Below are 17,937 nucleotides of genomic sequence, written 5' to 3'. Positions count from 1 at the left end.
TCACATGCTGCCTGCATCCCATGGATGGAGTTTTCCTTATTTGCGTGGCATGCCGTGGCTCGGTGCTGGTCCATGGACCGAGGTCTGGAGACCCCTGTCGTAGAGGAGCTGACCCCTTACCTGGTGGGATCAGTCTGCAATTCTGCAGAGAAAAAAGGCGTCGGAGACAGGTTACAGAAAGAATGCAGGTTTGAAATCGTAAAGGTGCTTTCCACCTTTCAGGTAAGACCGTGTTTAGAAGCAGTTTATCTCTGACTCTCAATTGCAATCACTGGGAGGGGCTGCCATCTTCATCTTAGGACGTCTGATACAAGCATCTAGTTCAGGGGTCCCCAACCCCGGATCCGAGGACCAGTGCCAGGCCGCGGCATGCTAGCAACCGGTCCGCACAAACAAGGAAAACCCCATCTACGGGATGCAGGCAGCACACAAAACCAGGCCCCCTCCAGTATGCGGAAAAACCTCCCTCCACGGAACCGGTCCATGGTGCCCCAAAGGTTGGGGACCTCTGATCTAGTTGATCTACAGGAAAGTAGAGTCAATCTGCCTGTCACTGGTCCTGCAAGGTGATGGTTGTAGTCCTGCCTCGGTCTGTTCTCACAACAAACTAGCCAACCGTAATTGGGCTTTGCTTTTGCAAACCACTTAGGGAGCACATTTTTTTTAAAAAAAAAACTGATTTAAGTTGGTGCAAGTAAAGTGCCGTCTAACCATAGGATTGAAACTCCCTCTGTGGTTTAGTTCTTCATTTGGGCTACACAAGTTCACAGCAGGCAGTTGCACTGGCTCAAAGCGTGGGAAGCACTGCGATACACAGACTGAAATTTGAGTTGACAGGATAGGATACGATAGCTTTATTGACAAAGTGTGATTAGACGCACAAGAAATTTGTCTCTGGTGCATATGCTTTCAGTGTACATGCAAAACAACAAAGTGATCATAGTCAACACAGGATAATAATTATAATAATATTTAAGATTTAATTATTTAAAGGTGGGCCTTGACTTACAAGCATTGTTTAGCGCCTGTTCGAAATTACCACCACACTGAAAAAAAAGGGACTCGTGGCCTGTTCTTGCAATTATGACTGTTGCGGCATCCTTGTAAGTCGTGTGATCAAAAGCTGGGTGCTTTTGGCCAACTGATGGTTTGTGGTTAACATTTTTGAGCCTTGTCTGCTTTCAAACCACGTTTTACACCTTAGCAATCTGAGTGAATCAAACTAATAATGGTTACTTCCATCTAAGTTATCAGATCTAGATTGCAAAACAGTGTTTTCTGCTGCCATCCAGCAGTTATTCCGAGTTTTGCAACCCCCGGCCTGACAGCACTGACTTCGCGTCTGGACTACAGCGCTAGTAGGCATTTAAGCAATCTTCTTCAGCCTTTCGAAACTAAAGTCTTGCTTGCTTGATGCCGCTGTACGGCTGAAAAATAGTTACTGCCTATATTTGCACACAGCAAACCGTAGCACGGTAGGCTTAGTCTTTAGCTTCGTTGTGTGAATGCAGCCACTCTGGGTTAGGAGAAATCAGGTTTTTCAGCTATGAAGGCAGGGTGAAGCCAAGAGGACAGTTTCTCCTTTCAGCTGGCCAAGAAGCAAAAAGGACCGAATGTAGTAATAACAGTTAACAGTAGTAGTAGCAGTAGTATGATGGTGATGATGATGCGACAAGAGAACGATGCCTGTCTTAGCTCATTCAAGTCTAGCAGTCTCTGGCTGCCTCTGTCCCAATCTCTCTTTACAGACACCCAAGTCCCAACAACTTCCACAAGTTTCCTAGGCCTGCCAAGCGTGTGTCCCCCGCCATCTTCTCTCCAGCTCTTCCTCTCCCCGCGCCCCCCCCCCCCGCAGGCGACCCTCCAAGCTTTTTGCACGCGGGCTGCTCCCCAGGCTGCCCCTACACACACACACACACACACACACACACACAGACACGAAGGGCTTCCACGAGCCCAGAAACACCAGAAACACGTGTACACTCGGCCCTGGGAAGGCGCACACACACACACAAAGGGCTCCCACGAGCTCAGCCCTGGGAAGGCGCGCGCGCGCACACACACACACACAGAGAGACACGAAGGGCTCCCACGAGCCCAGAAACACGTGTACGCTCGGCCCTGGGAAGGCGCGCGCGCACACACACACACGCACACACACACAAACACGAAGGGCTCCCACGAGCCCCGAAACACGTGTACGCTCGGCCCTGGGAAGGCAGAGCGAGGGCGGGCATCAGCGGCTCCCGGCGCCCTTCCCCAAGCAGCGCCACCAACTTCCCCGCGGCCCAAGCGAGTCGGCCGGCGGCCGGATCGCCAAGCGGGCGCCCGCAGCACGGAAAGCGCGGCGCCCTCCCATCCCCTCCACCTCGGGCGGGGACCAGCGGCGCCCCCCCCGGGTGGGCGGGGCCAAGGCGGACCCTCTCCCACGGGGCGCGGTGGTGGTGGTGGGGGGGGCGGGGGGCGGGGCGAGAGGCGGCGCCCGCTAGTCACTCCGCTCGGCGCTCCCCGGGCCAGGGGGAGGGGGCGTGGCCCGGGCCAGGGAGGGGGCGTGGCCGTCGCGGGGTCCCTCCCCCGCCTGGCCGCGCTCGCCGGCTGCCTTCGCCTCCTTTCCTCGAGGAGCGCGGACAGTTTGGAGGGAAAAGTGGAGCCGGCCGGGTTGGATGCGGCTGCCGACGGCCACGCCGAGCCAGGCGGCCGGGGCGGAGTAGAGAGCATGGCCGTCTCTTCCCCCCCGAGCATTCCCGCAACTTCCAGCGGCGGCGGCGGCGGCGGAGGAGGAGGAGGAGGCGGCAGCGCCGGGGGAGGCGGCGGGGGCAGCGGCGGCAGCGCGGGGGGCTCGGCCGGCTTGTTCCGGGCGGTGGAGCCGCTTTATTCCTCCAGCCCCTCCGAGTCCCCGCGGCTGGCCGGCGGCGGCGGCGGCGGCGGCGGGAGCCTGATCCACGGCTTCCTCTCCTGCAGCGCGGCGCCCGCGGGCGGCGGCGGCGGCGCTTCGGCGGGGGGAGCCGTCGGGGCCTCGTCCTCGCTCCCGGTCGGGGGCAACGAGTGCAAGATGGTCGACCTGCACGGGGTGAAGGTGGCCTCCTTCGTGGTGGACGGGCAGGAGCTGATCTGCCTGCCGCAGGTCTTCGACCTCTTCCTCAAGCACCTGGTCGGCGGGCTGCACACCGTCTACACCAAGCTGAAGCGGCTGGACATCGCGCCCGTCGTCTGCACCGTGGAGCAAGTGCGCATCCTGCGCGGGCTGGGCGCCATCCAGCCGGGCGTCAACCGCTGCAAGCTCATCACCCGCCAGGACTTCGAAACTTTGTACGGAGACTGCACCAACGCCAGGTGAGCGCGGGTCTGTGTGTGTGTGTGTGTGTGTGTGTTTGGGGGTGTGTGTGTTGGGTGTGGGTCGCTGCTGCGGGGAAAGGAGACGAGACCGGTCATTTGGGCCGGGTGGTGGTGGAAAGAAGTAGAGAAGGGAGGGAGGAAGCAGCCCCTTCGGACCCTTGGAGTAGAGGGGAAAACCCCGCCTTGGCGAGAGAATTCGCTTCGGAACGTGTGAACGGGGTTACGGGCGTGTGGGGTGCGAGAGAGGTCGCGCTTAGTGGCCTGGGGTCTCTTAACGGGTGCTTTGTGATTCCGCTCCGGCTTGTGATTAAGAACGAGTCCAGCTTAGCGGCTCTTTTGCGTTCAGAAAGTGATATACACGCAATATAATAGTAAACAAACGAAGGAAGGAAGGGAAGAAAGAGAGAGGGAAGGCCGGAATCTGTAGCGCCTCTGGGACCTTTTTTTTTTGAGAGTCCGAGAAGAAAGCTTATTTTTTTGGGGGGGGGGGAATTTGCTGCCTGGGATAGTGGGGACAACTTGCAAACGGGGAGTGGGGAACTTAAAGAGGGGGGGCGACAGCTTTCGACCCCTCCTGCCTGCCTGCCTCCCTCGATTGGGGTGGTGGTGGAGGGTGTTCATTCAGATAAAAAGAAGATATATATATATATTTAGGAATTCCGGGTCTCTCCAAATGACTTTGTCTGAGACTGTGAGATTTGAACCCAGAACTTTGTTGCTGAAAATGAGGGGCTTTTGGGAGGCAAGGGGAGGGAGTCGAGAGAGGGGGTGCCACGGTCCCAACTTTTAAGCAAGGTTCTGGGGGAATTGGCTCCATCCTACCATAAAAGAAAAGTAGCCTCTTTGAGATGGTGAACCTAAGTTGCACAAACAACTTTACTGCTGTCAAGGAACAAGGCTGGTTGCAAACCACGAGATTTGACCACAGTGATGCCCACCACTTGTTAAGTCTCCATGCGGACAATGTGGAGTTAAGCCCTATAGGAGGCATTTGGTTTTAGGGGTGTTGCAGGACATAAGGCTTTTGCGCCCTTCCCTCCAAGCAAGCGGGGGTGGGCACAGACTTTGGGATTTAAGGCCAGGTTGCACATTATGCTTTAAAATGAGTTCCACTTTTTTTTCTTTTTAAAAGATGCTTCTGGGTGCTCTTAATTTTGGCTTGGGGAAAAATGAGGGTCTCCTTTGGAACAGGAAGATTTTTTTTCCCCCCATTAGGACGCTGTTGAATTCCACTTCAGTTTCCACATTCAGTTCAGGGTTATGAAGTTTAATCTTATTTAAAAGATGTACCCTTTGGAGGGAAGGTTGACTATTGAATAGAGAAAGGATTTGGAAAAGAGAGCTTCAAGGCTGCATTTGACAGCAAGATCTTAAAACAACTTCTTCTGAGTTGACAAGGATAAGTTGAAGAAGTGAAAGAGGACCATTTCAATTTCCTTTAACCCTTTTCTCTGAATTTTGCATATTGTATCTGCCCTCATGGAAAAATCTCCTTGGGATAGAAACCAGCTTAGAAGCTGGTTGTTTCCTTGAGTTTTAAGTTTCAGGAGGTGGGGATAAAGGGCTGGTGGACATCTTAAATAGTCACATCTTAGTAGTGGTAGATCTTTGCTGGGTTCACATGTGGCAAGACAAACTGGATTACAATTTGAAGATCCATAAGGAAAAGATCCAAGCAAGGTTTATGCAGACCACCATCTGCTCTCCGGAGTCCTTGGCTGTAAACCCCAGAAGTGGGACAAACCTTTATTGCATGCTGGTTCCCCAGAGGGGAATTGTAGTTGAATGAGATTATGTAAAGCAGGGAAAAAAGCCCGGAGCAAATTTTCTTAAAGAAAGGTGATCATATAGTAATATTGGGAATAATTTCGTTTAATGTCCTTATTGCAAAAATCTTTGCAATATTCATATGAGAGATGCGTGATTCTGTCTGCTCGGTCAAAATGCAACCAAGAAAATATGCTTTTATATATACATAGAATAGAAAGAGGTCGGATTAATTCAAGGTTTTGGCAATTGTTTTTTGTGTTCGTTAATGCAAATGAAAATCTGCATTTCTTTCATTAAGACACCACAAATGTGCTTGGTTTTCGAGCTTTACGTATGTGAGACTATCCCCAGTCCCTTCGTTAGGAAACTTTAAAATTTCGTATTTCCTTGAATTCTTGGAATTACACTTTGCAATGTCTGTCACCTTGCAGATTACTTGAAGACATTAGGAGTCGTGTAAGCTCAGGAATGAATGACCACTTAGATCCTGTTCCTTAGTAAAGCAAAATAAAGGAATATTCTCAAAAGTAGTATTTGCCCTACAGTCTCCTGAGTTGTTGAAATGCTTACAGTCAGAAAGCGGCTCTCAGTTTCTCCAAATAGTATAGTTCTTTTATCTCAGCCTGTAAAACAATATGTAGAAAAGTTTTCTCCATATTGTAAGCATAGAAGAACATTCAAAGCAGAGGAAGTTTTCTGTGGCAATAAGATTAGGGAAGGGAAGAAAACCCCAATTCTGATCGAGATGACCAAACTGTCTCAATTTTTAAGAAGCTAAACTGCCACAAAGCTGATTTTCTTGTTAATGTGCCTGCTGAGATCCTAGGAATGAATACAAAGTTTGCAGACTTTCGTTTCTACTCATTGTTTATTATTAGATCATTGTTTATTATTGAAAACATTCTATACTCTGTTATCTTTTCTTATTTTTGTTCAGTTTAAAAGGAACGCACCAAGCGGTTGGATTGAGCTGAAGGGCCAAACTACCTGGCAAATCTGACAGATGTTTTCCCATCAAGTTGAAGTTTTTTTTTGGGGGGGGGGTTGTACATGTTCCCACTTAGAACTTGCTGCCTGTATAAAAACCTGATTTTATTTTGCACAGAGTGGGACGCACTCTGCATTATCACTTCCAGTGGCTATGCCCCAATTTTAAGAGGGCTAGAAACCGCAAATATTCCGTTCTACAAATTTCTAAAATTCTAAAAAAAACAACAACTTCCTACAAATTTCTTTCTCTCTACTCAACATGTGGCAATCAAAGTTTTGAGTACCGTCTAAGTAAAGTTTTAGCCTGACTGTCCCAAAGGTGCTTTTTCCAAAAGGCAACTGGACTTTCTCGGTTTTTCTTTTGTTCGAAAACATTTCGCTTCCCATATCTAAGAAGCTTCTTGACTACTGAACATCAGAACTGAAGAAGCTTCTTGGATGAGAAGCGAAACCTTTTCAAAGGGGGGGGGACACCCAAGCAAGTCCAGTTGCCTTTTGAAAAAGCACCTTTGGGATAACTATGATCTGGAGGATTGAGAATCTTCACAGGCTTACTCTCACTTTTTGGTGTCTTGTGTGCAGTGTTGATTTCCCCCCCCCCCCACCTTTAAAAACACCAGCTTTTCCTGTGCATTTAGGCTTCTTGCTGGAGAAAATGATTTCTACTTTAAGGTCTCTGCCCGCTTGGTATTCAAATAAGACGGGAACAGATGGCTAAGGCGGTGCCTTCATTTCAGAGAGGACTATCATGTCTTTAGCTGGTGCTCGCTCTGTGAAGTTGCTGTCTTTAAACCATGTCAAGTCAAAATGATGTGGGCGGGTTGGAGAAAATGTATAATAAGCCCCTTAGCCTTGCGTCCCCTAATTTAAACCAAATTGAAATAGAGACGGCTACTTCCTAAAGCCACTTGTAACTGGAGAGTTATATTAGTTCAAGGGCAATGAAATCAAATAAAAATCAAATCTTGGTGCCCAAGCTTTGGGGCATCTCTTAAAAGGAGTTTGGCTAGATCCGGCTGGCAGTCTGTGAAAACAGGCAGGCGAGAAATCGAATTGGGTGTTATTTCTTCAGAACTAGTGAAGCTTTGCGGAAGTCTTAAGTAAAGTCTTGACTGGTATTTTGTGCAGACTAATTTAATAAAAATATTACCGCATTGTGTGCAGAGACACTTACGGCTTCCTGAAGCTTATAAAATCCAGCTGAGAGATGGTATGAAATTTTAATTGGGGAGCAACTGCATGGTAATCTCCAGATTGATAGAAATCAAGTAGATGTCTAATTAAAAAAAACAGAAAGCTTTAAAAGAAGCAAGTAAGGGAAGACATGGTTTGCCTGTTTCTTATTTTGTCATCCTGTATAATCTCCTTGGAAATTAATCCCATTAATATAGTGAGGCTTTCTTCTAAATATGCTGTTAATAATTGTAGCACTTGTCTATCCTATCCTACAATTCTGGGTCCTTCTTCTTCTTCTTCTTCTTCTTCTTCTTCTTCTTCTTCTTCTTCTTCTTCTTCTTCTTCTTCTTCTTCTTCTTCTTCTTCTTCTTCTTCTTCTCCTCCTCCTCCTCCTCCTCCTCCTCCTCCTCCTCCTCCTCCTCTTCTTCTTCTTCTTCTTCTTCTTCTCCTCCTCCTCCTCCTCCTCCTCCTCCTCTTCTTCTTCTTCTCCTTCTCCTCCTCCTCTTCCTCCTCCTCTTCCTCCTCCTCCTCCTCCTCCTCCTCCTCCTCCTCCTCCTCCTCCTCTTCTTCTTCTTCTTCTTCTTCTTCTTCTTCTTCTTCTTCTTCTTCTTCTTCTTCTTCTTCTTCTTCTTCTTCTTTCTTCTTCTTCTGGGAATGTCAATAATAGCTTTATACACCTATTTTATAGATTGCTGTGGAAATTCAGGCAAGGAATTAATTCTGGCTTTTTATCACTTAGGATCCTATGGATAATGTTAGGCATATACCTAAAAATCATTTATGTACCCATATTTACTGGAGTCTAAGGCCATTAATTTGTCTTCTGAATACAATTACTTAGGACAAAGCAATTAAGAAAGTCTTACTTTAAATTCTGAGGGTTGAACCAAAACATTTGCTGAACGATGTCAAGCATGCATAGTTACGGAAATCAGGAATCTCAAGCAAGTTTTAAAAGGGAATTAATAAATGAGCTAGTAAAGTTTTATTTATTTTAAAAAAATATTTATTTAAAAGTTGATCTGTCCTCCCATAAAAACGGGTGCATGTTTTAAAACAAAAACACTAACCCAATGCTAAATTTAGGCCTTGCTTTTGTGATATAATTCTTTCTGGTTGTAGCATCTGTTTGAAGAGAATCCCATCAATCTTCCAGTTGCTGCATTCGACTGCAGACAGTCCAAAAGTTACAGTCTTTGTCACATCACAGTTTTGAATGCCCACAATAATCTTTGCATAAACAACCCCATTTTTGGAATGTCAAGTGGTTCGCATGAATTCAGAGATGTCCAGAGTGGTTAGTCAATGAGTTGACAGATGCGCTTGATATTTTTAAAAAAGAGAAATATTTATTAACTTGCCAGCTTGTAGACGGGTGTGAATTTTGAAGTACTGTGCTTACTGATGTGTAGTTTGGTGGCAAGACGTGTAAGCTGGAAAATCTTGGGTTTAACTTTAGACTTAATCCAGCTGCTTCTTTTGTAGGTTTTGAAAAACCCCTGTCTTTCACTTTTCACCTCTTGTCTGCAAAATGGGTAGAGTAATAGTTAAGCGTTGTATAATTGTGTTTTCTTTTAATTGTGAGGAAAAAGTATGTGAGAGCTAGTCATAAAATACACAACATAACTTTCCATAACAGTGTAAGAAGTAATCCAGTTGAAGAAGGACAAACTCTACTAAACTCTATTGTTCAAAAGGCATTGACTTATTCCTATATTGAGTAAGTCATGTTGGTTTACAATTAGTTCTTGACTTACGACCACAATTGACCCCAACATTTATGTTGCTGAGCAAAACATCTGTTAAGTGAGTTTGTCCCATTTTATGACTCTTCTTGCTAGAGTTGTTAAGTAAATGATTGCATTTGTTAAGTTACTAACCCGGTTGTTAAGTGAATCTGGCTTCCCCATTGATTTTGCTTGTCAGAAGGTCGCAAAAGGGGATAACGTGACCCCTGGACACTGCAACCATCATAACTCTGAATCAGTTGCCAAGCGTCCGAATTTTGATCATGCGACCATGGGGATGCTGCAGCGGTTGTTAAGTGTGAGAAAGGGTGATAAGTCACCTTTTTTTTTGTGCCGTTGTAACTTTGAATGGTCACTAAATGGACTGTTGTAAGTCGAGGATTGCCTGTACTTGTGGTTTTTTAAAGAAGTAAGAATTGACTGGTTTTAAACAATATAGCAGGCCTGTGAAAAGTCAGACAGAAAGATCATTCCCGCATAATATGTGAAAGCAAATAAGCTGGTGCCAATGCATGACTTCCAGAATTTCTGGAGATGTTGTGTAAACTTTTTTCAGAGTTGGGTGGTACGTGTGGCTTAGCAATACCCTTGCGGGCAGCAAAATACTTTGTAGAACTTTAGAGAACTTGGGTGTGGGTGCATAAGAATAGTTAATTCTCTTGTGAGTTCCGTTATAGCAAAACCTATTGTGAAGGAGTCGTGATTTTTATCTCCTTGTTCCTGATTACCCAGGAATTCTAGTTTTTCCCAAAACACAAGGCAGGGTTTGTGCATTTGTGTGTAACACATTTGAACATGGCAGACCGATATTTTGCTTACTCCTCGACTCCCCCACCTGCTGTCCTGAATCTACTCCTCGGGCTGAAGCCAAATCACTGACCTTGATGATATTCTTGATGGGTATTCACAAAGAGGTTTGGAAACTGTTTTGCTGTCCTCTTGACGCAGGCTCTCCTTTATAACACTGCCTGGGTACGTGGAAGGAGCCTTCGACGCCGCCTGATCAGAGTGTGCGGACTTTTAAACTCATTGGTTCCAGCTAGACAAAATAAAACAGTGAGCCTGTTTGTGGAGCTGCATGTAAATTATGTGTCAATTTATCTGTTTTCTTCCTTTTTTTTCTTTTTCATTTGAATGGATCTCGCATTAATTTTGCCAATGCGCCTCTGCGAGGCTCTGCGTTTAATAAATCAATGAGACGGATCCGAGTGAATCGCCTCAGATGGATTCTTTGCTGGGTTTGATGGCTAGATGTTATTCTTAGCTTGTTATCGTGACAGATGCGTTAATGTTCTCGTAGCCGGCAGTGTCAGAGAGGTGGAGGTTTTTAAAGTTGCCGTGTTCTTGTCTTTTTTCTCTTCCGCCTCTCTCTCTTCAGGTTTTCTGAGTGGGGAGAGAAATGTTTTATTTCTCTAAAATCAACATCACATTTTGTAGGAAGAGTGAGGAATTCAGAAAAATATAATAAGACTTTTTAAATTTAGTGGACGTTAAGGTTCATTGTGACAGATGCATTAATGTTCTCACATGGCGAAGTCAGAGAGATTGAAGCTTTTAAAGTAGCCATATCCCCCCCCCCCCGCTCTCTTTCTCTCTGTGTTTCTCTCTCTCTCTCTCCAGGTTTTCTGGGGGGTGGGCGGAGGAAGAAAAGCGATTATTTCTCTAAAACCCAAATTAGGCTTTTGGGGAAAAGAGAAAATTAAAGTCCTAAAACCTTTCAGAGTTAGTGGATATAACTTCATAGGCCGTTCAACATGGAATTTTATTCTGAATGATTGGTTATCCCACCACATATCAATATATTTGTATCAGTATATATAAAAAACTAAATATAACCCAAGGGCCTTTTAATAACGTAACTGTTTCCTCAACGTTAAATCAAGTAGTCGCTTACGACTACAGTTGACCCCAACATTTATGTTGCTAAGTGAGACATTTGTTAATTGAGTATTACCCGTTTTACGACCTTTCTTGCCACAGTTGTTAAGGGAACCACTGCAGTTGCTAAGTTAGTAACCTGGTTGTTAAGTGAATCTGGCTTCCCCATTGACTTTGCTTGTCAGAAGGTCGCAAAAGGGGATCTCGCGTGACCTCAGGACACTGCGACCATCGTAAATGTGAACCAGTTGCTAAGCATTTGAATTTTGATCACCTGACCCTGGGGATGCTGCCACGGTCATAAGTGTGAAAAACGGTCCTAAGTCGCTTTTTTTCATGGCTGTTGTAACTTCGAACAGTCACTAAGCAAACGGTTGTAAGTTGAGGACTACCTGTATTTCATATCCCTTTTCCACCAGAAATAAGCCAACATCCAAAGACGGTAGAGTGAGTGTGATGGGTTATGTGTATCATTTCAGACGATGCAAAATTAATTGTGGGAATAGAAGCATGTCTTGTTTTGGAAGACATCAATTTAACTGGACTCGATGTTTCTACTTTGCTTTGTCTTTTGAATCCATCAATTACATATTTGCTAAAATAGGAAGACACCGCAATAACACTTGAGAACACGGACGCAAAATGGCTGAATGGCACCTCCAGATAAAAAATTTCTACTCCTGGAGTGGATCATTTTAAGTAAACCTTAAAATGCCTTTTAAATAAAGCACATTGTTTTTAAGATAGAGGCACGTTGAACTAGGAACAAAATACCTCGTTCCCTTTAGCGTATAACCTTCCATTTATTAATATTAGCAATATTTTAATGGCCCCCTTGCATATTTCTCCCCACATGGCCCTAAACAAGATACTTACTGTGGCATCCATTTCTGTCAATACCAAGAGATGAGAAGTGAGCCAGATAAAGTGAAAAACTTTGAGATTTCAAGGGCTTAAATGGAAGATAATTGACTATTCAAGGAGAGTATAGCAATATTTTATGTTTGGCTGGTTATATCCTAAATTTTCATTGGTACACCTAGCAGAGCAAGCTTCCTGGAAGTAAGTAACTGATGACTTCAATAGGTTTTATTATCAAGTAGGTCTTCAAAGAATTGGGGATCTTGCGGGTTTGTTTGTTTGGTTTATCAATTTTATCGGCCACCAATCTTACCTCTGGGCAGCTCTACAGTCAGAAAAGAGGAAAACCATATAAGCTAAAAGCCATAAATAACTTAATAGAAAAAGACAATGCCTACATATAGATAGATAATTAAAAGATAGGGTGGGAGCAGGATGGGGGGTCATCTGTGTAATCTATCAGCTATTTATACACACACTAGATGGGGACTGGCCAAGAAATTAAAAGACGCTTGCTCCTCGGGAGGAAAGCCATGGCAAATCTAGACAGCACACTAAAAAGCAGAGACATCACCCTGTCAACAAAAGTGCGTATAGTCAAGGCTATGGTCTTCCCAGTTGCAATGTATGGCAGTGAAAGCTGGACCATAAAAAAGGCTGAGCGCCAAAGAATTGAGGCCTTTGAACTCTGGTGCTGGAGAAGACTCCTGCGAGTCCCTTGGACTGCAAGGCGATCAAACCGGTCAGTCCTAGAGGAGATCAACCCTGACTGCTCTTTAGAAGGCCAGATCCTGAAGCTAAAACTCAAATACTTTGGCCACCTAATGAAAAGGAAGGACTCACTAGAGAAGAGCCTAATGCTGGGAAAGGTTGAGGGCAAGAGAAGAAGAAGGGGACGACAGAGAATGAGGTGGCTGGATGGACTCGCTGAAGTAGCAAGCGTGAGCTTAAATGGACTCCAGAAGATGGTAGAGGACAGGAAGGCCTGGAGGAACGTTGTCCATGGGGTCGCGATGGGTCGGACACGACTTCGCAGCTAACAACAACACACACACTATTTTAATCTGTCAACTATTTATATATGAAGTAGTGGTTAGTATTTATTAGAATAAAGGTTGAACATGACAAGCCCCAAAATTTCAACTTTCAACTCCTCTACTTTCAACGGGACATCAGTAAAAACTGTCTGGGCTTCGGTGAATTCTATGAAGAGGAGGCGGTCTGCAGCTTAATTGCTGTTTTGTTAATGATCAGCTCTGTCAGTGTGAGAATAATTCCTAATTGATCTTCATATTGACCAATTATCTGCTTATGAAGAGCAAGCACATGGCTGTGAGTCTCCTTTTCCTGCTTCTTGACATAATTTGCCAGTAAAGGAAAAGCTCCAGGTTGAAATGAGGGGCCCTTGGTGCTCTCTGAGCTTGGTGGTTTTCTTGCAGACGTTTCATTACCCAACTAGGTAACATCATCAGTGCTAGAAGGGAGTAGAGTTTGTGTGGTGGTGGTGGTGGTGGTGGAGGAGGAGGAGGACGACTGTGGTCCTTCATGGTCTCTGAGCTTGGTGCTTTCTTGCAGACGTTTCATTACCCAACTAGGTAACATCATCAGTGCTAGAAGGAAGTAGAGTTTGTGTGGTGGTGGTGGTGGTGGAGGAGGAGGAGGAGGAGAAGGGAGGAGGAGGACGACTGTGGTCCTTCATGCTCTCTGAACTTGGTGCTTTCTTGCAGACGTTTCATTACCCAACTAGGTAACATCATCAGTGCTAGAAGGGAGTAGAGTTTGTGTGGTGGTGGTGGAGGAGGAGGAGGAGGAGGACGACGACGATGACTGTGGTCCTTCATGGTCTCTGAGCTTGGTGCTTTCTTGCAGACGTTTCATTACCCAACTAGGTAACATCATCAGCGCTTAGTCTAGTGCTAGTCTTAGCACTGATGATGTTACCTAGTATGGGTAATGAAACGTCCGCAAGAAAGCACCAAGCTCAGAGAGCAGCAAGGACATACACCCCCTCCCCCCCAGCATAATTTGTTATTGCCAGTATCTTAAGGCAAGATATTTATTTTGCATACTTTCATCCCAAGTTTGGATCAACCAGGCATTGATTCTCTTTAGGATATGGCTTTCTTCTGCCCCCCGGCTTTTCCTGTTGTCTAGCCCAGCAGATAGTTAGAATTCTAGAACCATTCTAGATGTAGTCAGTAAGGACCTCAACAGAAAGAGGCAAGGACTATTAGGTAAGCAAAAAAAGGGCCGAAACATTAGTCCTTCGAAATGAGATAATTTTGAAGCAGCACGGGTAGGCACCTTCTTAAGTCACTTAAATCAGGGGGAACGTGGCGTAAAGCACGAATAACTTGCAAGTTTCTCTTATTATATAGCCTGTTTCAAAAAAGATAATGTTTAGCTTTTCTAAAGTTGAAAAGCTGGAAATTGATTTTCTGGTCTGGTCTGCCTGGTGGGGCTGACAATAGAGCATGTTTATTCCTTGTTGAACTGTTTGTTGGTGTCTCCACCTTTGGATTCTTAACGATTTTGCAATCCTTGGAAGTTTTCTAAGAGGGCTGAGCCTTAACAATATTTCCTGTGCGTTGATCTGGGCGTTTGCAGTGGGAATGAAGGGCAGATAATGAGAACTGCGTGAAGACGTTGTCATATAAATGTTGCAACTGACATATGTGCATGATATATCAAGATACAAATACATAATGGTTGCATTTAGGAAATGAAACCACTTGCATTCATCATTTTGACATCGTCATGATTTAGTGAAATATGCGAAACAGATTTTTTTTTTGCCTATGTGAAGTTCTAGGGTTAAAAACCCATTTGCAATAATTCTCAGCGTGTATGCAGATAAAGCACAGGTTAGCTGTGTTTGTTGTTCTTATTTCATGACTTTAATTTCTTTGGTTTACTATTTTGTACTTTGCATAACCTTGTTCACCCTGAAAAGGGAGATAATAGCACAATGAATGTATGCATGTATAATTTAACGTGGAGGCTTCGGTTAGTTGTCCTGGCTAACAATTACTTGTGTGCGTGCGTCTATGTGCGTGTATGTCTTAAAAACATTTCAGTTGCTTTCCTGATTTCACGAATTGATCCAAAGTGCTTACTCTGCAAAATTCCAGTACATGTAGTTAATGATACAGCTACAAGTAGCTTCGTGTCCTTTTTCCACATGGACCTCTCTGTTGATTGTCCACTGTGTATGTTAGATGATTGCATTTATATGTCCCTGGTGCTGTTCTGTCCTGCTTCTTTTGATGCTTCGTGCATCTTTAGTTTTATCATTAGAAACTCTTCTTGAGAAGCCCAAATCACGCCAGTCTGTAATGGACTTTCTCTCCTCTCTTTCCCCTCCCCTCCCCTTCCCTCCCCTCTTCCTCTTCTCCCTCTCTCCTCCCCTCCCCTTCCCTTTCCTTCTCTCCATCCTCCCCTCGCTCCAATCAGGATTTTCACACTGCTTGTAAAACATTTCAAAAAAAAAGTTTTTCCGGAAAGATTTCAATCGCTCCTTGGATTCAGCAGTTGCATTGGTTGTTTCAGATGAGGCTCTCAGTAAGAGCATTAAACTGCATTTAGAGACGATGTGCTATTTATGTGCTGGGTTAAAAAGGAAAAGAGTAATATTGATCTGCCCGTGGATTAAAGTTTCCCCCCCCTCCCTCCCCTTGTTTTAATCGGCAACAGCTTGAACACAAAAGGTTTTTTTTCCCTGTCTCTTCCCTCCCCTCCCCACCCCTTCCCCTCCAATCCCCTTTATGATTTCTCAGTCTTGCCATTGATCTACTGGTTTTATTGCATTCATTATTTATTAAAAGAATTTGCAAGCTAAACATAATGCTAAGCTAGTTTGCACAGAGGGACTGCACTTAGGAAATTGAATGGAGATTGCATTAGAAACGAACATCTGTGCTACATGTGTGTGTGTGTGTGTATATATATACATATATATATATATATATATATATATATATATACACACACACACACACACACACACACACACACACACACACACTATTGATTCACTTTGGGTTCTTTTACTATCAGTGTGATCTCGGATTATGCTTATTCCTTAAAAAGATATCTGTCCCTGTTTAGGGATGAAATACAAGTTGGATTTATACAATGCAAATGATAAATTTCTTACTTACCTGGCACGCAGTCAAGTTGGCAAGATTCTCTTATGGTAGCCCGTCTCGATAAAAACAGCTTTGGTCTTCCCGGGGAGTTAATTTCCTAATCTGGTCTTCCTGGTAGTCTGATCTATGCTGAGCTGCTTCATCTGAGGTTGGATGTAAATCTGGAGCTCCTCAGCACTATCTGAGCCCCTAAGTCAGGCATTAGGCCACACAGGACTGTCATTGTGGTGTGCAGGCCAGTGTGTGGTATTTTCCAAGAGAGCTCGTTCTGGTTTTCTCCCAACCTAAGTTTTCAGTTGGGTAGAACGGCCAAACTTCTGTGGTTCTCAGTAGCGGTCAGTTCTTCTTGGATAACTTTAGAGATCTTTCCCATTTTTCTCCCAGCTTCTTGTAAAGATCTGTGGATTCTGAAGTTCCAGAATGGCTCAGGAATTCTGGGAGTTGAAGTCCACAAGTCATAAAAGGGCCAAGGTTCCCCACCCCTGCTTCAGAGATGGTGCCATTTTTGGCTACCTCAAGGTCCATAGATGCAGAATTGAATTTGGCTGCTTAGTAAAGAGGATATTTTTATTGGTTGGTTGTTTATGTATTTGTTGCATTCCTAAGCAAACTCCTTTCCCCCCCCCCAACTCACCTCATTGGATATTGGGTTCCATGTATGGTCTAATCTGGAGGACCAGTTCCATGGAGAGAGGTTTTTCCGTGGACCAGAGAATGCCTGCATCTTGTGGATGGGGCTTTGCTTGTTTGTGTGGACCCGCTGCTGGCATGTTTGTTTGTGTGTGTGTGTGTGTGTGTGTGTGTGTGTGTGTGTGTGTGTGATGTGATGTGTATGTGTGTGTGTGTGTGTATGTATATTTCTATCCATCTATATCTCTGCCTGTCTGTCTGTCTAATATATTTTTAACACAATTCCTGGTTTGATTCCCTCAGACCTCTCTCTCCAGATTTCCAGCTGGGAATGGCCGTGATAATTCCTCATTTTCTTTGGGTGGAATTTTTGCCCTCCTGTGTCACTCAGACTTAGTGGCATGTGTCCCCAACTGGCTGCCTAATGGCCTGTCTGCAGATGAGCTGTTATTTATTACAGTCGTGTAGAATAAAATTGATTGTCTTCTGAAATTAATCTTTCGTTTGCCTCCAGCTCTGTTAATGTGGGGCATGCAGTTGCTTGCTTTTCAGAAATACTGTTTAATCACATTAGAATCTCGCCTTCTCCTTCCTCTCCTCTCTTCACCAGTCTATCCTTCTTCCCCCACCCCCTTGCCCAAACAACCCTGTCTCTCGGCTGGGAAAGATTATTGTCCAAACAAACAGTGAAGGCAGTGTCTTTCACTTCTCTTTATGATTAAATTATGCAAATGATTTATCTCTTGCCCTTTCACACACTAATCATCTAATTAGGAATGTTGTGTCAAAGGATAGTTTGAATAGGGAGAAAGAGGAGGAAGGGGACCAGAAGGGTAATGGGTGGGTGGGTGGGAGATGAAGGATTTAAAAGTTGGTTGGCGGTTGCTATGTTTGTATATATGTGTGTGTGTGTGTGTGTGTGTGTGTGTACGTACACACACACACACACATCTATATATATATCTGCATGCTATGTTTGTTTATATATATATATGTATGTATGTGTTTGGGTTGCAGTTTTTACACAAAGACGGAGTGGGATGCTCGTCAGTTTCCCAATGGGGAGAAGTGTGAAGAGGAGGAGGATAATAAGGTTGGTGAAGGGTTTGGAAACCAAGACAAAAAGCTGGAGAGGTTCAGCGTGAAGAAGACACGGAGAAGGAAAGATCCCCAGGTGGTTTACAGCTCTTGCAAAGATTGGTGGTCCCAGAAGAGCAGTCGGGTGCATTTTCTAGAATAGTGTGATGTTCTCAGGCTTAACTTCATTATTTTGTTTCCTACCATTCCTCCAAGAAGGCAGGGCATGGCACTGTACTTGCTTTTTCCTTCACCAACCAGATAGGATATATAAGCAGAGAGCAACTCCCATTTCCTCCTAGCACTGATGATGTTCCCTAATT

General features: G+C 44.7%; 1 protein-coding gene across 1 annotated transcript in view; it reads left to right on the top strand.

The window, feature by feature from the left end:
* Window positions 1-2,716: 2,716 nt before the first annotated feature.
* The window catches only part of DACH2 (dachshund family transcription factor 2), a gene marked incomplete at both ends in the record, with an annotated part of 268,379 nt that continues 253,158 nt past the window's right edge, over window positions 2,717-17,937 (top strand). The window contains one exon of the mRNA XM_081336628.1: window positions 2,717-3,333. Coding sequence (XP_081192754.1) covers window positions 2,717-3,333 — 617 coding nt within the window. The remainder of the gene's footprint in view (window positions 3,334-17,937) is intronic.

Source organism: Vipera berus (genome assembly GCF_964194415.1).
Source record: "Vipera berus genome assembly, chromosome: 11".
Lineage (NCBI taxonomy): Eukaryota > Metazoa > Chordata > Lepidosauria > Squamata > Viperidae > Vipera > Vipera berus.
Note: the sequence above shows the minus strand (reverse complement) of the source record. Positions and strands in the feature narration are given on the sequence as shown.